The following is a 24,304-nucleotide window of genomic DNA, read 5'->3' on the forward strand; positions in this document are numbered from 1 at the left end:
CTGATTTCTTAAGAAAGTATTAGCTTCAAATGAGAAGCTAGATCAATTTATTATGCTTAATATATATTCACTTTTTGGCTACCATTTACATTTTTGTTGTAATTCTTACAAATTAAAGCTTTAGCACTCAAGACTATGTTTCAGTAACTACTTACTTAATGACACAAAATATCTTACCTGTAAAGAAAATAACTGAAGAACCTTTTTATCATAGGCTTTTTCTGTGAGCTAGATTTCATTTTAGTGTGAAAACATGAGACTTAAGAATCAGTTGATTTAAAACAATACCTACTGAAAGAATGAATGAATGAAGTAAATTAGTTTACAGTGAGAGAATGATCTTTCATATCTTCCTTTTTCTCTATAAAATAGGTTAATAAGAACAATATACTTTTGACTGGGTACAATGGCTCATGCCTATAATCCTAGCACTTTGGGAGGCCAAGGTGGGCAGAACTCTTGAGCTCAGGAGTTTGAGACCAGCCTGTGCAACCTAGCAAAACTCAGTCTCTTCAAAAAATTAAAAAATTAGCCGGGTGTGGTGACTTGCACCTGTGGTCCCAGCTACTTGGCAGGCTGAAGTGGGAGGATTGCTTGAGCCCAGGAGATGGAGGTTGCAGTGAGCTGAGATCACACCACTGTACTCCAGCCTGGGTAACAGAGCAAGACTTTGTCTCAAAACAAATTTTTTTAATTAAAAAAAAAATCTATACATATATAGTTAATAGCTTTATTGACGTAATTCACACACCATAAAAACCACACATTTAAAACGTACAGTTCAGTGGTTTTTAGTGTATTCATGGAGTTGTACGACCATCACCAGAAACAATTTTAGAATTTGTATCACACCAGAAAGAAACTCCATACCCTTAAGCAGTCACCCCTATTCCCCTACCCCCTCAGCCCAAGGTAATACTAATCTATTTTCTCTCTATAGACTTGCCTCTTCTAGACATTTCATATACATGGAATTATATAATATGTGATCTTTTGTGTATAGCTTCTTTCATTTAGCATAATGTTTTCAAGGTTCATCTGTATTGTAGCTTATATCAGTACTTCATTCCTTTTTATTGCCAGATAATATTCCATTGTATGGATATACCATATTATGCTTATCATTCATAAAGTGATAAACATTTGGGTTGTTTCCACTTTTTGGCTATGATGAATAATGTTACTGTGAACATTCATGTACATGTTTTCATTTCTCCTGGGTACATACCTAGGGGTAGAATTGGTAGGTCATATGATAGCTCTGTTAACTTTTTGAGGAATGCCCAGATCATTTTCCAAAGTGGCTATACCATTTTACATCCCTACCAATAATGTATGAGGTTCCAATTTCTCTATATCCTCACCAACTTTTTAATCTATGTTTTTTTTTTAATCATAGCCATCCTAGTGGGTATAAAATGGCATCTCAGTGTACTTTTGATTTGCATTTCTCTGATAGCTAATGATGGTGAGCACCTTTTCATGTGTTTACTGGCCATGTGTATATCTTCTTTAGAGAAATGTCTATTTAGATCCTTTGCCCAATTTTTTTTTTTTTTTTTTGAGATAGGAGTGTTGCTCTGTTACCCTGGCTAGAATGCAGTGGCACAATCTCGGCTCACTGCAACCTCCACCTCCAGGGTTCAAGTGATTCTCCTGCCTCAGCCTCCCGAGTAGCTGGGATTACAGGTGCGCGCCACCACATCTGGCTAATTTTTGTATTTTTAATAGAAACGGGGTTTCTCCATGTTGGTCAGGCTGGTCTCGACCTCCTGACCTTGTGATCAGCCCGCCTCGGCCTCCCAAAGTGCTGGGATTACAGGCATAAACCACCACTCCCAGCTCAAATCTGAAGTTTTTAAGATTTATTCCTGTTTTCCTCCAAAAGGTTTATAGTTTTAGTTCTTACATTTAGGTTTTGCTTCATTTTGACCTAATTTTTTAATATAGTTGAGGTAGGAGTCCAGCCTCATTCCCTTCTTTGTGAATAACTTGTTGTTCCAGCACCATTTGTTAAAAAGGTTTTTTTTCTCTCGTCATCGACAGTTGTCAAAAAATCAGTTGACTGTAAATATATAAATATTTATTTCTGGATTCTCAATTCTGTTTCACTGATCTACATAAGCTATTCTTATGCCAGGACTACCCTGTCTACACTTGGCTGGTAGGATGCCAAGCAAAAGATGATTTTTTGGCATTCTTGCCAATAGTAGATGAGAGCAAGAATGTTGCAGAAGTAATGAGTACTTAAATTAGGCTATAAAGTTCATACAAATAAAGTCTGACATTTAAAGTCACAGGGAATCATTTTTAAATATCTTCTATTGAAATGTAATACACATATATAAAAACCTGCATCTCAAAAGGATACATTCTAATGAAAATTCATCAACTTAGTTATATAACCAACATCGAGATCAAGAAACAAAACATTGTCAACAACACATAAGACTCTCTTACGTGCCTTCCAGTCACCGTACCCTCACCACCACCACCAAGTATGTTCAATATTATTTTATCTGCTAGTTTGAAACATTTTCACACCTGGCTTTTTTAAGTGCTAGTTATGCAAAATTAACTGATTCTAGTTTCAACTTTTTGGGAAACATTTAAGGGACAGGAGCCAAAGTTAGGGTAATTTACAAACCAGGTGATCAGTCCTAAATAATTGAGCCTTGGTCATTTGCATTTTGTTCTTTAAATACACTTTGGGTTAAACACTTCATGTAGACTTTCAAACTGAGCTCAGTATGGAAAGAAAAAACTATGTAGGAAATTAAACTTTTCTTTTTTGAGGCTAAAAGAAAGAAAACTATTTTTTTTTTAGAACAAAACCACATAATAAAATTCTGACTACTTTACATCATATTTATTTACTAGATTATGATGTGTTCCATGTATGGCATATGCAAAGTGAAGAATATAGACCTTAAATTCAAAATCATTGTAACAGCATACAAAGATCTTCCTCATGCTGTTCAGGAGGTAGGTGATTTTCCATAGTAAGTTTGTTTGACAAATCCGTATCTGTAATAAAGATAATTTTATTCATTAACAGGCTCATATATTCTGACCTTATGTAAATTTACAAATAAAAACTTTTATATAATTTATTTGTAACTTAAATGCTTAAATAGAATTGGAAAGATAAGGCAAATTATGAAATTATCCATATTCATGATTTTTTATAAAGTTAATAAGTAATACTTTATCTGTGTAATAAGCAAGTATTTATAGTAAACCTGGCATGAGTCATAGTACATTAGATGATCTTTTATTTTTATTACTTTATAGGAAAAGTCAGCGTAAATGCAGCCTTGCAAAGAAATAATAAAAATGTTCAGTATAAACATATTTTGTGTTTCCGGTTTACCTTCCCTTTAGAGAAATAGGAGTAGTAAAATATACTTGGTATGACACATTTCATACTGTTCTGTGGAAAGTGAGTTGTGGGATATCTTTCCCATTTATTATTAGAGTTTTCAAAAGTAATACAAACCAAGTCATTTATGTTTGTATGTTTGAAGTTATTTTAAATTCAATCATTTAAGTGTATAATGTGTCAGAGGCATCTTATATAACCTCTGTATTTTTACCTAACTAAAATTTGAGTGAAATCTAACACTAAAATATAGTGCTTTTGCTAAGTGTCTACTTCCTGCAATTGAGTAATGCATATTTAAACCCTTATAGAATGGGGGGATACAGGGAGGTACAGGCTGGAGGACATAGTCTAAATATTAATGGATAATATCACTGGCTTTCACTTAGTTCTGGCCTTTTGATTCCCATAATGCTTTCCATTCTACCAGCGTGCCTACTCCTCTCTTTCCAGCTATTCCATCTGCTGCCTGGCTGTTTCTCTCAATCATCCTATGACATTTCACTTTTAGTAGAGCAGCTATAATCCAAGCCTAACAAGGCATTTTAGATTATTTTTTCCTGTATAATATGTGCTTCTTACCAGACAAAAAGTTTTACAAACTTTTAGAAAAGAAACTCTAAAGGTAGAAATTTTAAAATTAATTTAACAAGTGAATTTTACTTTTTTTTTTTACTCTTCTTCCTCAGACTTTCAAACGTGTTTTGATAAAAGAAGAGGAGTATGATTCTATTATAGTATTCTATAACTCAGTCTTCATGCAGAGACTGAAAACAAATATTTTGCAGTATGCTTCCACCAGGGTAAGTCAAAAGTATCCTTTGATTGGAAAAATCTAATTATAAAGTAATGGGTCCCATTAAAACATTAAATAAATAATACTACTTTTTTGTTTTTGCTCTAGCCCCCTACCTTGTCACCAATACCTCACATTCCCCGAAGCCCTTACAAGTTTCCTAGTTCACCCTTACGGATTCCTGGAGGGAACATCTATATATCACCCCTGAAGAGTCCATATAAAATTTCAGAAGGTCTGCCAACACCAACAAAAATGACTCCAGGAACAAGGTGTGTGTATTTTCTCTTTAGGGAAGTAGTAAAGAATGAAAGGGGGATAATTTTGATCCAAGAATAAAAATATAAAGCTTTCTTAATTTCAAATAAGCTACACTCTTGAGTCTATTTGTTTATTTAAGTAACATAATGAGAATCTAGGGGGAAAGAAAATCTATTTACTTGGATGGGTTTACAAATTTAGTTATCAGATTTCCTGACTGCTAGGGGTATCTTCTTTTATAAACAATTTTTGAACCAGTTTGGTTATATGTTTCAAAACACTTTAATATTTTTGTAAGTATTCAATCTGCTAAACAAAGCAGGTTACTTTAGGTTGAGTACTTTTAGTTTGTAGTTTATTGGATGTCCTATAAATTTTGCTTCCTGTGGATTTTGTTCATTCTGCTGGTTATATTATATGTAGATTACTGTCAATTAAGTCTTTAGAGGTCCATTCCTAATCCTGCTGTCAGCCTCTTTACCACCTTACCTTGGGCAGGTCTCTATCTCTACTACACAAAGGTGCTGTGGATCAGCAAAATGATGAGTATGAAGCTGTTTTAAATTCTCAGATGAAAGGTTGTGTGCAACTATAAATCATTATATTATCTTCCCATCCAACCACAAGTGCTCTCTGGCTTTGAAGTGCTTCAATTGACTAATTATATATTATCATGGGCTATTTGAAACTGACTTTATTTGTGTAAAGTAGGAGGCAGAATAGCTAGTATAGTTAATGTAGTCTCATCTCAGAAATTGTCAGCCCATATGGTTGTCCCTAATGGACAAGAAAAGGGAGATATATTAGCCTTTTAGAAAATATTTGCATGGTATATTTAATTATTTAAGTAGTACACACTCATGATAAAAATTGCAAACTCTACAGAAAAATATGAAGTAATAAATAATTGGCAATATGATACAAATGCTCTCATGTGCCTCTATATCATCGTTTATTTATTTGGTGTTCTTATAGTTGAATATCTGTGTACTGACTCCTTCTACTTGTTCCAAGCTGCTAAGATGCCACGTCATGTCTATTTAAGAAAATTTACAGGCCGGGCGTGGTGGCTCACACCTGTAATCCAAGCACTTTGGAGGCCAAGGGAGGCGGATCACCTGAGTTTGAGTTCAAGACCAGCCTGGCCAACATGGCGAAACTCTGTCTTTAAACAAAAGAAACAAAAAAATAAAAAAGAAAATTTACACAGTCCCATGCCACTATATGAAAATGTATACTTAGGTAGTTTTTAAATAGTGATTATTAATCCATATTATGGTGATAATGATGGCTACTTCCTGATCCTTAGTTAAATCAATTATGTGTTGGTATTCTTTAGCAAAAAAGTCACATTCTGAACATCCTAACTAATAAATCATTGATTCAGGCATTAGGAGAGCATTATATTTAGAATGATGACCACTTATCAAGAAATTGGAGGACAAAAAAAAAACCTCTATATGCACTAGTTCCATGTTCATGTTTTCAAATCTTTGTTGAGGCATGTCAGGCTAATGATGTTCTTCAGCTTTATTATCAAGAACATAAATTATATGGTTCAAATAAAGACAGACTAATAAAGATTTCTGACTATATATTTGATATATGATAACTAGCCTTTACTATACCAATATAGATGCTAATTAGAATTCTGATTATTACTTAATATTCTGTTTTTGCCAAATATAACTTGAATTTTAAATGAGAAAATATAAATTTGATAACTTACCCATTGATTTATGAAGAACTAAGTAAGGGTAAACTTGAAACTTTCCTTTGACCTCCTTAAATATGGGCAATGGCAAAATATGTTCTTGCAGACCTATGGTTTTTGCTTTAAAACTAAGAGACCAGGACCAGGTGAGTATATGATTAATTGGGCACTGTTAGAAAAATCCCCAAATGAATATAGTTTGTCAGTGGTTCTAGGGTAGAGGTAACCTTTAACTTGAAATTCCTGATAGTTCAGAATGATGTATCTATGCTCATCTCTGCAAAATTGTATATGATTTTTATTACTAATTGGTATTTCATCTTAACTTGACAGAATCTTAGTATCAATTGGTGAATCATTTGGGGTGAGTATTTTATTTCTATGAAATATAATAGTATACATTGTAAGTATAAAAGTAATTAAAGTCTTCTATAATTTGAATTTGCAAATGCAATTATTCAAATACCTCACTCAGGCATATTGCATAGAATTTTATGAGATATATATATCTCAGATTTACTTTCAAATCAAGTTTAATCTCCAATTATACTCCTAATTAGTGAACTTCAAAACTTTTCTAAATATTCCTTTGAGATTATATAATACACATATATACATTTGTGTGTATACATGCATATATATGTGAGCTGTTTTTGCTCACAACACTTCTATCACCCAATATGTGAGATTTTTTTTTTTCTCACACAAATCTGTTCTTCAACTCTCTGGTGTTCTACAATTCAATTCATTTCTGACACTAATTACCCAGAGTCAGCATCAGACTCCACAGGTTCAAGGGCTCAGTCCCACAAAACTGGTCTCACTGCAGACATCAGTCACAACTGTCAGGTCCCCAGGCTACACCACACTTCCATCTGACTTGTATACAAAGTTAGGGGGTTTCCATGTGCCTCTTCCTTAGGTTTGATCACTTGCCAGAATTAATCACAAAACTCTGGAAAAAATTTTACTTAATTATTATTATCAGTTCATTACAAAAGATGCAAATGAACAGCCCGATGAAGAGGTATTATATAGGGTGGGGTCCAGAAGAGTCCCTAGCACAGGAGCTTCTGTCCCAGGGAGTTGAGGTACACCACCTTCGCAGCACTTGGACATGTTTACCAACTTTCTCCCAACCTTGTTCTTGACAGGTTTTTATGGGGGTTTCATTATGTAGGCATAACCGATTAACTCAATCTCCAACCCCCTCCGCTCCCTGGATAGAGGGTGGGACTGAAAGTTCCAAGCTTCTACTCAAGGCTTGGTCTTTCTGGCAACCAACTCTCATCCTGATTAGCTAGGTGCCCACCAAGTGTCACCTCATTAGAACAAAAGATGGTCCTATCACCCTTATCACTTAGGAAATTTCAAAGGTTCTAGGAGCTCTGTTCCAGGAACTGGGGACAAAGACCAAATATCTTCCTATGATACTATGTATGTATGTACATAACCTCGTAGGAATGTTTATAAAACAGTTTTGAAATCACTCATTATGAGAATGATTTGAAATGAGATACCCCAAAATGTAAGCCCTATATCCAAATGTCACCAGCCTGTCCCTGCCTGTCTTCTCTTTCCATACATATACACTTTTTGTTTGTCCTTCCTCTCAGACTTCTCAGACTTCTAGGATATTCTTTTTCTGGTACACTGATTAGGAATTGGTTACATGAGACCCTGACTCAATGAAAGTGGCAGGACTTCATTCTAAGAGATCCAAGGGAAAGCTTTGCTTTGAAACATTTATTCTAGGCTGCAAATCCTCAACTCTAGTTGACCTTCCATTAAAGTCACTAATTCAGCAATCTCAGATTCAGTACGCATTACTATTAATATGTTGCGTTACACCATCTCCACACTTCCTGAGAGCATATTTTTTATTTTTTTTATTTTTAGAGATAGTGTCTCACTCTGTCACCTACTCATTGTAACCTCAAACTTTTGGGCTCAAGTAATCCTCTCACCTTAGCCTCCCAAGTTGCCAGAACTACAGGCATGCACCACCATGTCCAGCTAAGTTTTTAATTTTTTGTAGAGACAGGGTCTTGCTTTGTTGCCCAGATTGGTCTTGAACTCCTGGCTTCAACAATCCCCTGCCTCAGCCTCCCAAAAAGAACTGGGATTACAGATGTGAGCCACTGCACCTGGCCAGAGAGCGTATATTCTTTTTTTTTTTTTTTTAATTGAGATGGAGTTTCACTTTTGTTGCCCAGGCTAGAGTGTAGTGGCTGATCTCAGCTACTGCAGCCTCCACCTCCTGGGTTCAAGGGATTCTACTGCCTCAGCCTCCTGAGTAGTTGGGATAACAGGCATACCCCACTACACCTGGCTAATTTTTTTTTTTTTTTTTGTATTTTTAGCAGAGACGGGGTTTCTCCAAGTTGGTAAAGCTGGTCTCGAACTCCCAACCTCAGGTGATCCTCCCACCTCAGCCTCCCAAAATGCTGGGATTATAGGCATGAGCCACTGCAGCTAGCCAAGAGCTTATATGCTTATAGGAATGGGAAGACTGCCTATATTATGTATTGTTACATAATGCATTACTCCCAAACTTAGTGACTTAAAACAAACATTTATTATCTCCATTTCTGTGGGTCAGTAATCTAGGCATGACTTAGCTGGACCAGAGTTTCTCCAAAGTCTGTGATCAAGGTGTCAGCTGGGCCTGCAGTCACCTCAAGTCTCCCTGGAGGAGCATTCACTAGCAGACTTATTCAAATGGCTGTTGGCTGATCCTGTATAGGTGCTGGCCCCTCTATTGGTTTCTTGACCGTGGGCCCCTCCATAGTGCTACTTGCTGCTTACAACATGGCAGCTTGCTTTGCCCAGAGCAGGGACTCTGAGGGAGGCTGGGAAATAAAGAGCAAGATATAGAGGTTACAGTATTTTTGTAATCTAATTCTAGAAATGACAGTCCATTACTTTTGGCATATTATTTTGGTTAGAAGCAAGACAAGAGTAGATCTAGCCCAGACACAAGGGGAGGAGGATCACACAAGGAGGTGAATACCAGGAGGTGGGGTCATTGGGAGCCATCTGAGAGGCTGCTGACCACACTGCCCCAAGTAACTAGGGAGAGGTAAAAGTTTGTATGCCAAATGACCAAATGTTAAATGTATGCTGCAATAGTTGATGATGCGATGCAGCTGTCAGGCTTTACAAAGGAGCTATGGGGCCTTATAAGGACAGTTGGAGCTGGCTAGGTATCATATGGTGGTCTTCAAACATTTTTGCTTGCCATAACCTCTAAAATAATTGAGAAAGAGTTGAATGTACTTCCATATCTTAAAGCTGATAATTTAAAATATTATAAATTTAATAGCAGCACAGGATTCCGTTTCTGTTAAATTGTATATGTGCTCCAAATAGATTTACCATCAAAACCCGTTTCGAATTTAATATTGGGAGAATTCACTCATGAAATTTTTGGAAAATAAAGCATAATTGGCAAAGCCAATCCTCACTCTTGATTCTATCAGTCAAATCAGATATAATTTCTATCAGAAAGTCTATAAGACTTGTCAACATAATACCCATAAAGTGAATCAAAAATTATTATTCCTTGAACACATAATCTCTTATCAAATTCTTGTGACCTTCCCTCTGCTGGTTATATAATAGCCTAAAAGAAAAAAAAATGTCAAAAGCAAATTTCCAGAAAGCTGTTCCAACTTGCCTACCTCTGAAACATCCTGTATAGGTGGGTTCTGAAAATGAGGAACCAGGACTTGCAGAGTAGTCACTTGCTGGAGGAAGAATGTGAGCTGCATGGAAAAGACAGGAGGATTTACAAAGAGTGGGTGTTTAACTGAGGATGGAATTAGGGAGTTATTCTGATTTTTACATTTTTCATATATTTTATTTGGTCCAATGAAGCAGAAAATTAAAATGAAGTGATTACCTCTGCCTGTTTTTGACACACCTCAAACTATAACTTGAGGTTGCTAAATACAAAACACTGGCATTTAATGATTTAAAGTATTCTGTAATTTGTAGACTTCTGAGAAGTTCCAGAAAATAAATCAGATGGTTTGTAACAGTGACCGTGTGCTCAAAAGAAGCGCTGAAGGAAGCAACCCTCCTAAACCGCTGAAAAAACTACGCTTTGATATTGAAGGATCAGATGAAGCAGATGGAAGGTAGGAACCATTATAGAATGTTTTCCAGTAGCTGAGATGGTCATCTGGGGAGTCCAGAGTCTCAGCACTGCTCCTGACTTACACCTGTTTCTTTCATGCCAAGTTTATTTGGAAGTTGTGAGAATGGCTCCAAATAATAGATATGAGTGTAGTGCAAAGTTAAAAACGCTGTACAAATTGTGTGCCAACATTCAGTGAAGATAGCTAATGTTAAAACCTGCTCTTTTTTACAAAGTTATTGATACAATTTTGTTATTCTTAACATTAAATTTAAAAATGTTTACTCTTGAAAAATAACCACTGTTTTGTAAGAACCAGTGAAAAAATATATAGCATCATAAATTTGTGACATTTATGTTTTAGATGGTTTTTAAATGTTAAAAGCTACTCACTAAAATAATCACATAAAATAAGTCATCGAAAGCATCATAGTTATTGGAAATTTGAATTTTCCACTTATAAATACACTTAAAATACTTTGCATTTTTTTAATCTACAGTAAACACCTCCAAGGGGAGTCCAAATTTCAGCAGAAACTGGCAGAAATGAGTAAGTACTTATTTCACCTTGTGCAAATGAAAGAAACAATTGTTTGCACTGCAAGAAGTCTTTTCATTATATAAAATAATATATAATTTCTTCAGTTGGCAGGCTTGTTTATATGTTTAAAATATAATTAAATTAAGATTATTTACCTACAAACATTTGTGGATTAAATGTATGAGGCAAAGTGAAGGTCACTTTTACCCTTTCTATGATCTTTCATGCAGGAAGACTAAGTAGTGAAACATTGGGCCGGGCGTGGTGGCTCATGCCTGTAATCCCAGCACTTTGGGAGGCTGAGGCGGGTGGATTACCTGAGGTCGGGAGTTCGAGACCGGCCTGACCAACATGGAGAAACCCCGTCTCTACTAATAATACAAAAATTAGCCAGGCGTGGTGGCGCATGCCTGTAATCCCAGCTACCCAGGAGGCTGAGGCACGAGAATCTCTTGAACCCGGGAGTTGGAGGTTGTAGTGAGCCAAGATTGCACCATTGTACTCCAGCCCGGGCAACAAGAACGAAACTCTGTCTCAGAAAAGAAAAATAAAAAAAGAAGTGAAACATTGCTTGACTGCGTTCAACACAGATGGCTACAGTTATAAAATAATTTAGCAGAAATATAAAGAGGAACTATTTAGGAGTGTTAGATAGGGAAAGGTTTGATAAACCTAGCATATGTAAACGTCATCACCCTTATTTAAGGAATAACCTTTGATTCTGCCATTACTGAACTTTCCTAATTTGCAAATCTTAAACAATTTCAAACAAAAGTTTCCAGTACTGGAAATCAGAATTTTAATAAAGAACACTATGTCATTTTCCAAGTTATACAGAGTGATATAATGTTAGGGTAAGTGGAATTCTATTCAGAGTTACTCTGAGACTAGAAAAAAATTAATCGAAGAATAGTAGATGGCAAGCAAATTAGGAAAGAGGTAAACATTTACTAACCACTATTGGGTTGTCTTAGGTAGCTGTGATAGTGAGTGTAACATTTCCCAGTATCTAGTACCAGATCCATTGATAGGAAAAGGAACTGGGATGTTTGAAAGAAGACAAACATGTAGAAGATAGGTAGGTGTTAAAACTATCATTCCTAAGTCACAGGACACACCAATGAGAACAATACCAATTACAATAAAATGAGAGACTTTCTCTTAACACATCTTTGTAGATACTAACTTTGAAAACAGAAGATATTTATAAGAATGCTTTTGTTTTTAAAAAAAAAAAACCTTTTTTTCTATGTATTATTTTTAAAGTGTAATTAAAACTAAAACAAAATTTTCTAGTTATAAATGAATCGCTTTTTGGATTTTACATCAACTTATATATATATTCCTATTTTAACTTTTAAAGAGTTGCATCTTTTCCTCTCAGTACATGAAAATAGACAAGAGACTTATAACCAAAATCAGGCCTTGAAAACATTTGGAAACATTTTGGAACCCACAAATATGCATTTAAAAAAGAGCTGAAAGCTGTAAAAACATGTATATTTTCTTAGAGAAGAGTTCAGTTGCTATAGTTAGTACATTTCCCAGTGACACACTTAGCTATGATGGCGAGCTTCCTCTGCCAGGCCAAAGTTCAGGACCTTTGTGCATATACAAAATTGTGAAAAAGCAGTCAGAATTTTAACCCCTGAGGCTAAGGCATTTCTTTCAGATGCTTTTCAGCTTTTCTTAAAGAATTACATTTAGAAAAGATCATCATACAATGCTGGATTGCCCAGAATGAAAGGGCAAAAGGAGGATAGTTAGAGAACTATTGACTATTTTTCTTTATTTTCCAAATGTGCTTCTTTATAAAGAGCTCATGCCTACCTCTAAAATCAAGTTAAGGATTTTTAAGAAATTTAAAATAAGTATTCTGGCTTGGTCTATATTGTAATTAATAATATGCTTTTAACATGGCCATGTCCCAGGTAGGCACAGTGGCTCATGTCTCTAATACCAGCACTTTGGGAGGGCAGGGGCGGAGAATTGCTTGAGGCCAGGAGTTCAAGACCAGCCTAGGCAACATAGCAAGACCTCATCTTTATAAAAAATTCCAAAAATTAACCAGGTGTGGTGGCATGCGCCTGTAGTCTCAGCTACTGAGGAGGCTGAGGTAGAAGGATTGCTTGAGCCCAGAAGGTCAAGGCTGTAGTTAGTCATGATTGTGCCATTGCACTCCAGTTTAGGCAACAGAGCAAGAGCCTATCTCAAAAAAAAAAAAAATGCCTAATTTAAATGAGCTATGATCTGATGTATTTGCAGTACCTGCAGGGCATCTCCAAACATAAGGAAAACTATAGCTTTGTGAACAATACCACCACTCACTCTGGCAGAATCAGTCTGGGCCAGCTGAGTATACTAGTCTGCTGAAGTATATGCCAAGCCTCAACCACCTCATCTCTGGAATAGTAGCCTACAAAATGGGGCATACCTGGAAGTATGCAAGATCATCTTTTGGGGTACATAAAATAGAAGTTCTATTTATCTCATCTTGTTTTAATGTTTGCTGGGGGTATGTGTTTTGTAATTCATATATACATACATATTTTTGTGGTACAGGCTTGGAAAAAAATTTACTCACAGGTATATATGATTTTTAAAAATTTGGAGACCACTGCTTTTTGGAGGCGGGGTGGGAGGAAATTTTTATTCGTTTATTGTTTTTAAACTGATATATCATAGTTATACATATTTTAGGGGTACATGTGATGTTTTAATACATGTACACAATGTGTAATGATCAAATCAGGGTTATTGGGATATGTGTTACCTCAAACATTTATCTTTTCTTTGCACTGGGACCATTACAATTCTAGCTACTTTGAAATATGCAATAAATTATTGTTAACTATGACTCCCTACAGTATTATCAAATACTAGAATGAAGACCACTACTTTTGCAAGGTCCTGAGCACCTCAATTTGACATGAGCATAATATATATGGCAGCCACTTGCCACCTTACTCAGTACCATCAGTGCTGTTAACAGTTCTTCATTCTTTTTCCAGCATCTACTCGAACACGAATGCAAAAGCAGAAAATGAATGACAGCATGGATACCTCAAACAAGGAAGAAAAATGAGGATCTCAGGACCTTGGTGGACACTGTGTACACCTTTGGCTTCATTGTCTCTCACGGATGTGACTGTATCACTTTCCCAGGTTCTGTTTATGGCCGCATCTAATATCTTCAGCTCTTTTTGTGGATATAAAATGTGCAGATGCAATTGTTTGGGTGATTCCTAAGCCACTTGAAATGTTAATCATTGTTATTTATACAAGATTGAAAATCTTGTGTAAATCCTGCCATTTAAAAAGTTGTAGCAAACTGTTTCTACTTCCAAAGTAAAATTGCTCTGCTTTATGGATAGTAAGGATGGCCCCAGAGTGGGAGTCCTGATACCCCATGCCTGTCTGACTACTTTGCCTTCTTTTGTAGCATATAGGTGATGTTTGCTCTTGTTTTTATTAATTTATATGTCTTATTTTTTTAATTTAACATGAACACCCTTAGAAAATATGTCCTATCTATCTTCCAAATGCAATTTGATTGACTGCCCATTCACCCAAATTATCCTGAACTCTTATGCTAAAATGGATTTTATTAGAAATTAGAAAAATTTACTAATTTTGCAAATAGATTTTATTTTACTATTGGAATCTGATATACTGTGTGCTTGTTTTATAAATTTTTGCTTTTAAATAAAGGCTGGAAGCAAAGTATAAACATGATACTATCATACTACTGACACAGATTTCATACCTCAGAACTTAAAAGAACTTATTCTTCATCCAACTTATATTTTTAAATGAAGATTATTGATAGTACTCTTGGTTTTTATACCATTCAGATCACTGAATTTATAAAGTACCCATCTAGTACTTCAAAAAGTGAAGTGTTCTGCCAGCTCTTAGGTATAGAGGACCCTAACACAGTATATCCCAAGTGCACTTTCTAATGTTTCTGGGTCCTGAAGAATTAAGATACAAATTAATTTTACTCCATAAACAGACTGTTAACTATAGGAGCCTTAATTTTTTTTGCATAGAGATTTGTCTAATTGCATCTCAAAAATTATTCTGCCCTCCTAAATTTGGGAAGGTTTGTGTTTTCTCTGGAATGGTACATGTCTTCCATGTATCTTTTGAACTGGCAATTGTCTATATTATCTTTTATTTTTTTAAGTCAGTATGGTCTAACACTGGCATGTTCAAAGCCACATTATTTCTAGTCCAAAATTACAAGTAATTAAGGGTCATTATGGGTTAGGCATTAATGTTTCTATCTGGTTTTGTGCAAAAGCTTCAAATTAAAACAGCTGCATTAGAAAAAGAGGCGCTTCTCCCCTCCCCTACACCTAAAGGTATATTTAAACTATCTTGTGTGATTAACTTATTTAGAGACGGTGTAACTTAAAATAGGTGATATTTAAGTAGCTTCAGCTAGCTTTTAGGAAAATCACTTTGTCTAACTCAGAATTTTTAAAAAGAAATCTGGTCTTGTTAGAAAACAAAATTTTATTTTCTGCTCAATTAAGTTTCAAACTTACTATTTTGACAGTTATCTTGATAACAGTGGCACTAGAAAACTTTACTTCATTTCATCATTAATTTCTGCATGAATATTATACAAATCAGTTAGTTTTTAGGTCAAGGGCTTACTATTTCTGGGTCTTTTGCTACTAAGTTCACATTAGAATTAGTGCCAGAATTTTAGGAACTTCAGAGATCGTGTATTGAGATTTCCTAAATAATGTTTCAGATATTATTGCTTTATTGCTTTTTTGTATTGGTTAAAACTATACATTTAAAATTGCTATGTTACTATTTTCTATAATTAATAGTTTGTCTATTTTAAAATAAATTAGTTATTAAGAGTCTTAATGGTCTGATGTTATGTTCTTTGTATTAAGTACACAAATGCTCCTCTTCTAGGAGAAGATAGATAGGAGATAACTCTCCTAGTATATCATCCATTCTTAGCCTTTAAGGGGCTCTATATGCTAGTGATTTCCAAATTTATTTTTTCAGCCTTGATCTTTTCACAGAGAACAAGGTTCTTATAGCCAACAGAACTCTTGATTCCTATTCCCCTCTACCCAGTTTCTCAAAATACAAACTAAAATCAAATAAAAATCTCTTTTTCCTACCCTGGTCTTTCTCCATTTTATTAAACACTTATCAAATCAAAAACTTAAGAGCTATCTGCTTATCCTTGTCTGGACCACTGCTAAAGACTTCTAACTCCCTGTTCCCTTTCTTTACTGTCAAACTCCTTAAAGAACAAAAATGTTTCTTTAAAAATGTAAATTGATTCACATTGCTCCTCTACTTGAAGTACTTACCAGGAATTATAAAGCCCATACTGACTTCCCATTCTCATCTTGTAGAATTTTCTCCTTGTCACTGTGCTTTAGCCACACTGACTTTTCTCTTTAAAATGCCAAGCCTATTCCTACCTTAGGCTCTTATATTTCTTCTTCCTTCTTCCTGGAACGCTCTTTTCCCACAGTGTTGCATAGCCAGTTCCTTTCTGTCTTTCAGAGGTCAGCTCAGAGGGCTTCCTTGACGACCAAGCTGAAATCATCACTTTGTGTTTTATCATTCTCCTTCAAAAGTGTAACAGCATCCATCTATTACTCTTTCCCACCATCTGAAATTGCCTCTCTCGTTACCTGTCTCCCCATCCCTAGCCACTCCCCACCCTAGATTGTAAGCATCCACCTAGGTATTCTTACTTAGCACTTTAGGTTTTAAGCTATTCTCACTTACCACTTTAGGTTTTTCCATATTTTTCCAAGTTTATTTTCACATACTTGGAAAAATATGGAAAACATATATTCTGTTTTTTTCCCCTACAGATGCACTTTCTGTAGGGGAAAGAGTATGTTTTCCATATTTTTCCAAGTATATGAAAACAAACAACATTCTCTTCCTCTTTTAAAATGCCATGTACTAGTACCTACCGTATTCCAGGCACAGTTCTAAATGCTAGATATATAACAATGAATAAATAAAACTAAAATCCACATCCTTTCAGAACTGACTTTCTAGTTGCAGGCAAAGAGAGCACACGAATGAACAGATGAGGACTGTATAGTATGTGAGATTCTATTAAAGACTGTGGAGAAAAAGCAAAGATGAGGGCAAGGAAGGCTTGTAGGGAAAGGAGTTTTAAAATTTAGAAGAGAGTGGTCAGGGAAAGACTCCAGTGATATTTGGACAGAGAGCTGAAGGAGACGAGAGTGAGCCAGACACGAACAGGAGTCAAACGTTCCAGAGAGAGAGGTAGGAATATGGCTGGTGTGTTTGAAGAACAATTAGGAGGTCATAGAAAAATGGGCAGCACGTATCTTTCTTCGTCTAATGCAAAGTATGAAAGGCCTTTATATATATTACAAGTCTATAATCCTTTATCTGTAGTTCCAAAATTGAAAAAAGCTTTAAAAGTCAAGTGATTCTGTGTGTTTTGTGCCAAAAGTCATATGGGCTCAAAACCATATGTAAACTGGCACAGAGCTATTTATAATCTTTATCATACTTGGAATATTCTCATTTCACTGCAGAAATATTAATATGTTTGATTGGGAGCTAACCCAGACCCTAATTAGGTGTTGTGTATTATTTGGCATATGTACCATATTATTCTAATCATTCTAAACTCCTCCCAGATTATGAAACCCCTCTGGCACCAAGGGTTTCAGACAAGGGATTATCTTAAATTTATATGATGTCTCAAAAACATGGCAGATGAAATTCTTTCCTTCTGGAACAGCGACATGTTTGTTCCTGAAGGAGGAAAGACAAAGTGCGCAGAGCAGAAAAAGCAGCAAGCATATCTCAATAGGCTGTACTTATATTGGGCGGGGATCTTAAATGCAGTATGCAGTCTCTTAGGTCACGTCAAAATCAAGCAGCCTAAAATACACTAAAAAATTTTCAGTCTGGATGGTAGAGAATTGCTCACTTCTAGAGATGAATTTAGTGTTCCTGTTCCAATGATTAAATGCTCACTATAATAAAAGGAGCAAGTTCAAATTAATATTTTTATTTCCTTTTTTTTTTTTTGAGACAGAGTTTTGGTTTTGTTGCCCAGGCTGGAGTGCAATAGCACGACCTCGGCTTACTGCAACCTCCACCTCCTGGGCTCAAGCAATTCTCCTGCCTCAGCCTCACAAGTAGCTGGGATTATAGGCACACACCACTACGCTCAGCTATTTTTTGTATTTTTTTTTCTTTTTTCTTTTTTTTCTTTTTTTTTCAGAGACGGGTTTCACCATGTTGGCCAGGCTGGTCTTGAACTTCTGACCTCGTGATCCACCTGCCTCGGCCTCCTAAAGTGCTGGGATTACAGTCGTGCGCCACCACACCTGGCCTATTTTTTGTATTTTTAATAGAGACGGAGTTTGACCATGTCGACCTGGCTGGTCTTGAACTCCTAACCGCAGGTGATCCGCTCACCTCAGCCTCTCAAAGTGATGGGATTACACGAGTGAGCCACCGCACCGGTCTATTTACTTTTTTATTACAGTTTTCTAAAGGTACAAATGGCCAGGAGGAAACCAATTATACTAGTTCTATTATCATCTGGATGATTTCACAGAAACTTGCTTTCAGAAGTATATTTTTGTTCCTCATTTTAGGGCCAATATAGTATACACGTAGAGTTTCAATAGATTTTCCTGTGGACTAGATATCTTACAGGACAACTCAAACCTTGCTTCTAAGAAATATTAAATTTCCACCATAGGTGTAGCTTCTTAAATAGAATTATATTATGGTAGCACTGTATAATGTCTACATGAAAGTAAAACAGCTCTTTTAATGCACAGTGAGCATAGTCATCCATTCTCAATACATTTTGTGTGTGTGTGTCCACCATCTTATGGACTACATTAGTATTGACATATGACAACTGTCATATTAAATAATGACAATATGAAAGGCTAAATTTATTGCACAGACCAACCTCGGTTACTTCCTAAATACAAAATGTTATGATTTTTAACTTAATTTACTGAGAAAATTGGTAAGCTTTGTGTTTCTGTTTTGACAAAGATTGAATTAAAAATAACAGTAAAATTTGATTTTTTCCTTTCTCTTCACAATTCTCCCAACTCTGGAGGGCATCATCAGATAGATAGGATTATATAGTTTGTAGTTGCTTCTTTTCATTATTCCTGGTTAAGAATCCAGCCTCTAAATAAAACTCTCCATGTGAAGGTCTAGAATGACTGGCAATTTACATGAACTATAACCTGAAGAACATACTTAACATTCTTAACCTTTGTTTTTAAAATGAATTCAATGGGATCTTCACAAACCTCTATCAGCAGATGAGAGCACTTCTTCATTCCTATAAAATCATAACCTTTCTTAAGTTAGGGGACAATTATTTTAGAAGCACTAAAACATTGACTTCCTTATGGGAGCAAGAGAAGAAACAAAACTTTTGGGAAAATCTAAGATAAACTTGTGCAAAAATTAGGATCCATTAATTTCAGATACAGTGTCCTTATGAAAATGTAACTGTTCTCTCACATATCACTAAGGCTCTTCAAACACTCTTCTGTTAGAAGGAAATTTTTAAAAGGGAATGTTTTTCCTTTCCATAGGAGTGTCAATGGCAAGCCTATCCTCAAAGACCAGAAAGAAAGCATGTTTTTTCAGATGGATGTACCCACACCCAGGACTCATCTGTCATCTCTCAGATCTAAAACTAGCTCTTCTTTATTGTTTGGAGTCAGAAGTTTTAAGGGCTAAACCACTAATTCTCATCCTTGGCTGAACATCAAATTACTTGTGGAGCATTTAAAATGTACTGAATTTGGGCCGGGCATAGTGGCTCATGCCTGTATTCCCAGCATTTTGGGAGGCCGAGGCGGGTGGTTCACCTGAGGTCAGGAGATTGAGACCAGCCTGACCAGTATGGTGAAACCCTGTCTCTACTAAAAATACAAAAATTACCTGGATGTGTTGGCATAAGACTGTAGTCTCAGCTACTTGCAAGGCTGAGACAGAAGAATCACTTGAACCAGGGAGGCAGAGGTTGCAGTGAGCTGAGATCACAACACTGTACTCCAGCCTGGGCGTCAGGACAAGACTCCATCTCAAAAAAAAAAAAGTACTAAATTTGGGCCGGGCATGGTGGTTCATGCCTGTAATCCCAGAACTTTGGGCGGCTGAGGTGGGCGGATTGTGTGAATCCAGGAGTTCGAGACCAACCTTGGCAAAAGGGTGAAACCCCATCTTTATAAAAAAAGAAAAACAAAAAATAAACCGAGCTTGCTGGCACATGTGCCTGTAGTGCCAGCTACTTGGGAGGCTGAGGTTGGAGAATTACCTGAGCCTGGGAGGTGGAGGTAGCAGTGAGCCAAGATCGCACCACTGCACTCCAGCCTGGGCAACAGAGCAAGACCCTGTCTCAAAAAAAAAATTATTTCATATATATATATATATATATATATATATAACACATACAGACACAGTGAATTAGAATCCTCAAATCTGTATTCTGTGTAAGTCCCATAGATTGACCAGGTGTGGTGGCTCGCACCTATAATCTCAGCACTTTGGGAGGCCAAGGCAAGTGGATCACTCGAGGTCAGGAGTTCGAGACCAGCCTGGCCAACACAGTAAAACCCTGTCTCTACTAAAAATACAGAAATTAGCCAGGTGTGGTGGTGCTGGGCACCTGTAATCCCAGCTACTCAGAAGGCTGAGGCAGAAGAATTGCTTGAACCCAGGAGGCAGAGGTTGCAGTGGGCTAAGATGGTGCCACTGCACTCCAGCCTGCTGGGTGACAGAACAAGACTTTGTCAAAGGAAAAAAAAAAGGCCCATAGATTGTTCTGTGTGTACAGAGATAAGAAGCATGCAAACCTACACAAAACAAAGCTTAGGGAGAAAAATGGGATAAGAGTCCAGAGAAACAACTTGTACTCTGGCAGTATGCCTACTGACCCATGGTGGAGTGTGTAAAGGGTAGTCCATTTTTCATCCCCAGGTAAGCCTAATCTGTTCCCCTTTGAGTGTTCCAATTTTTATATGAAATGATTTCGCAAAAGAAAAAGGCACTGAGGAGCTTGAGAAGACCCTGTCAGAAATAGGCAAGAAAAAGGAAGACATTGTGAAGCCATGAAAGCCTATTCAGCTATAGCTAGCACAGGAAGGTGAGGGAGAAAGACCAAAAAAACAAAGACGGTGGTTGTCTAACTGCCACAACTGATGCGATAGGTACTTCCCATGTCTGAGTGCTTCTCTGTTGGATAAAATAGCAAACTTACCAAAAAAATGAAAACAAATGGTATGAAGCTACTTTCAAAATAAGAGAATAAAAGTATATAGTTTTAAAAATAAGATTCTGATTTAGATCTAGAGACATTCAGACTCTTTTCCTCTAAAGTCTGCAGAAAAATGGTTAAGCAATTTGTCAAAGAGAAACTTTGTCCTTTAATTCAGTCCCAAGAGAACCAGAACTCACTCACTCTTGCTGGCGGGCATTAATCTATTCATGATGGATCTGCACTGAGGACCCAAACACTTCCTACTAGGCCCTACCTCCCAACACCACCACGTTGGGGATCAAATTTCAGTATGAGTTTTGGCAAGGACAAACCACATCCAAATCATAGCAGAAAAAATATATTCAAAATGTGACCCAACGAAGAGAATGAAAAGACAAGCCACAAACTGGGAGAAAAAATATTTACAAAAGACATATCTGATAAAGGACTGTCATCCAAAATATACAATGAACTCAAAACAATTTAAAAAAAAGATTTAAAAATTGGCACCGATCTGAACAGACACCTCATCAAAGAAGATATGCAGATAGCAAAATAAGCACATGAAAAAACACTCCACATCATACATTATCAGGGAAATGCAACTTAAAACAACGAGATAGCACTGTACACCTATTAGAATGGCCCAAATCTGGAACACTGACAGCACATAATGCTGGTGAGGATGTGGAGTAACATGAATTCTTACTCATTGCTCAAGGAAATGAAAAATGGTACAGCCACTTTGAATTACAGTTTGAGTGCTTCCTAAAAAAAAAAAAAATCCCCCCAAACAGCAAAACATTTAACATCTAATCCAGTAATCATACTCCTTGGTATTTACCCAAGGGAGTTGAAAACTTATGTCCACAGAAAACCTGTACACAGATGTTTATAGTAGCTTTATTTGTAATTGCCAAAACTTGGAAGCAACCAAGATGTCCTTCAGAAGGTGAATGGATAAACTGGTACATCCGGGCAATGGAGCACTAAAAAGAAATGAGCTATCAAGCCAAGTTGTGGAAACTTAAGTGCATATTATTAAGTGAAAGAAGCCAATCCAAAAATGTTATATATTGTATGATTCCAACGATACGAGATTCTGGAAAAGGTAAAAATTATGGAGACAGTAAAAAAGATCCATGGCTGCCAGAAGTTAGTGGGAAAGGAGGAAGGGATGAATAAGCAGAGCTCAGAGGATTTTTAGGGCAATGAAACTACTCTGTATGATACAGTAGTGATGGACACAGGTCATTATACATTTGTCAAAACACACAGAATGTGCACCACCAATGATGGACCCTAATATAAACTATGGCCTGTGGGTGATAATGATGTGTCCAAGTAGGTTCAACCACTCTAGTGGGGGATGTTGATGGCAGGGAAGGCTGTGCATGTGTAAGGGCAGGGGGCATAAGGGAAAACTCTGTATTTTCTTCACAATTTTGCTGTAAACCTAAAACTGCTCTATAAAAATAATCTTCAAAAAAGTCACCTCACCAATAAAGAGCAGGCAAAGGCAATAAAATGAATAATAATTAGGTTGTTTATAATCTATTTGTGTTCCAGGTGGGCTTTACTATGAGACTTTATCTGAGTAACTGCTTTACAAGAGTATAATATATCCTACTGATTTATGTACATCTAAAAGACATGAGGTTGATAATTTTTTAATTTGGCTGCTGCTTTGGGATTAAAAAAAAAAAACCCAACACATTTGTTCTGTTATCTGCAAATAAGCACTTTATTATCAAATAGTTCAGCATCAGAACAAGAATTAATTCCAAAAGAGTTTTCTTTACATGATATTGTGAGATACACAATAGAAGAATCTGACACTGTGTTCCATTCCAGTTTCTCTTTTGCAATTAGGTAATTTGTTTTGATCTAAAAAGTGAAGTTTATCTCATTCTTGTTAATGCTGTCCATGAAATGTAAGTATCAGTTCCTTTTCAGCTAGTACTTTATAGTTATACTGGTGCCAGGTTAAGAGACCTATTTCATAGTGACATGAAAGTCAGCTACAAGAAAAACACATTGTCATTTTCATTTACAGAGGCAAATCCCTCTTAACACAAAGAAAAGCAAAGGACCTTATGTGATTATGTAAGGCAGATCAGCCCAGGAATTTCATTCAAAGATAATACTTCAGACTCCATAATCCCATGTGAGAAATTAATGAATGACTCCAAGTAAATAAAAAATTAAAATTAGCCCTTGGGCCTCTGACAATTTAATTGCCAAGGCCTTTTGTGAATTCTAAATAATGCTCTAAATTAGCTACAATTTCTCAGAATGACATACCAGAAGAATATGAACCTCAATAATTACAGGCTGTTTTAAGTTTATTTTGTGCAAGTTATTCCTTCCCCCAGTATTCTACAATGAAAGTTGTTCTCAGGACATACTGAAGATTTATAATAAATTCAGTGCCTACTATATGCAAGGCACTGTGCTGAATGCTGAAAATGTGGTAAGGACAGCACTCCTTGTCAAGCTATGTATGTGGTATTAGCCAGCTGAATAATGGAACATTTGGGCCAGAATAGCGTATACTGAGACCAGTGTACCAAAGGTGTCCAACATAAGTGACTCAAAAGAGGAAATGGTAAATAAGATTATTTCAATTTTTTTTCCTTGAACTTAGTCACATCTGATCAGAACATTAATGCTTTCTACATAAACTCTGGATTTAGGCAGATGAAGACCACTCACCAACATCCTTCTTTTGACAGATACAAGTACTCAGCCAAATGTAGCTCATGATACATACTATTAAGTAAAGAGAAGTGATTCATCTCTGGCTTTTGCAGGGGAAATGGAAAGGCTCAAAAACTCCTTTCCTGCAGATGGGATCAATTTTTAAAGGCTCCAACTCTGCTTGCTTTGCTGATAAAGTTCTTCAGGAGATCATGGTCCATTTCTGCAAAACCTGAAGTTTGTGTTACTACAGTCAGATGATTTATGCAAAACCTGAAGCAGAATTCTTCTAAATCCTAGGAACAACAACACAGATGGCTTAATAAATTCATATTTCCTAATTCAATGCAACATAGTATGAAAATTGCTAAAACAAGTTAGGCAAGGATAAAAGATTTGATAGCCAAGTGGAGGAAATGATAGCATGGCAATACCTAAAGAATAGTCATAAAAAGTATAACACATATGAATCATCTATGCT

General features: G+C 36.2%; 2 protein-coding genes across 12 annotated transcripts in view; one reads left to right on the forward strand and one right to left on the reverse strand.

Moving 5' to 3' along the window:
• RB1 (RB transcriptional corepressor 1) overlaps positions 1 to 15,718 on the forward strand; it is a 160,941-nt gene extending 145,223 nt beyond the window's left edge. The window contains exons 21-27 of one of the 2 annotated variants that reach the window (XM_064373559.1): positions 2,881 to 2,985; positions 4,072 to 4,185; positions 4,287 to 4,450; positions 6,487 to 6,517; positions 10,153 to 10,295; positions 10,795 to 10,844; positions 13,828 to 15,718. In XM_064373559.1, the coding sequence (XP_064229629.1) occupies positions 2,881 to 2,985; positions 4,072 to 4,185; positions 4,287 to 4,450; positions 6,487 to 6,517; positions 10,153 to 10,295; positions 10,795 to 10,844; positions 13,828 to 13,886 (666 nt within the window). In that variant the 3' untranslated portion in view covers positions 13,887 to 15,718. The remainder of the gene's footprint in view (positions 1 to 2,880; positions 2,986 to 4,071; positions 4,186 to 4,286; positions 4,451 to 6,486; positions 6,518 to 10,152; positions 10,296 to 10,794; positions 10,845 to 13,827) is intronic. The other variant, XM_012465151.2, reaches the window with a different exon arrangement.
• Positions 15,719 to 22,839: 7,121 nt separating this feature from the next.
• The window catches only part of RCBTB2 (RCC1 and BTB domain containing protein 2), a 45,795-nt gene continuing 44,330 nt past the window's right edge, over positions 22,840 to 24,304 (reverse strand). For 9 of the 10 annotated variants that reach the window (XM_012465143.3, XM_012465142.2, XM_012465148.2 and 6 more), the window contains one exon: positions 22,840 to 24,119. In XM_012465143.3, coding sequence (XP_012320566.1) covers positions 23,979 to 24,119 — 141 coding nt within the window. In that variant the 3' untranslated portion in view covers positions 22,840 to 23,978. The remainder of the gene's footprint in view (positions 24,120 to 24,304) is intronic. The other variant, XM_064373562.1, reaches the window with a different exon arrangement.

Source organism: Aotus nancymaae, unplaced genomic scaffold, assembly GCF_030222135.1.
Source record: "Aotus nancymaae isolate 86718 unplaced genomic scaffold, 86718_ANA_hifiasm-v0.15.2.pri h1tg000009l, whole genome shotgun sequence".
NCBI classification, from domain to species: Eukaryota; Metazoa; Chordata; class Mammalia; order Primates; family Aotidae; genus Aotus; species Aotus nancymaae.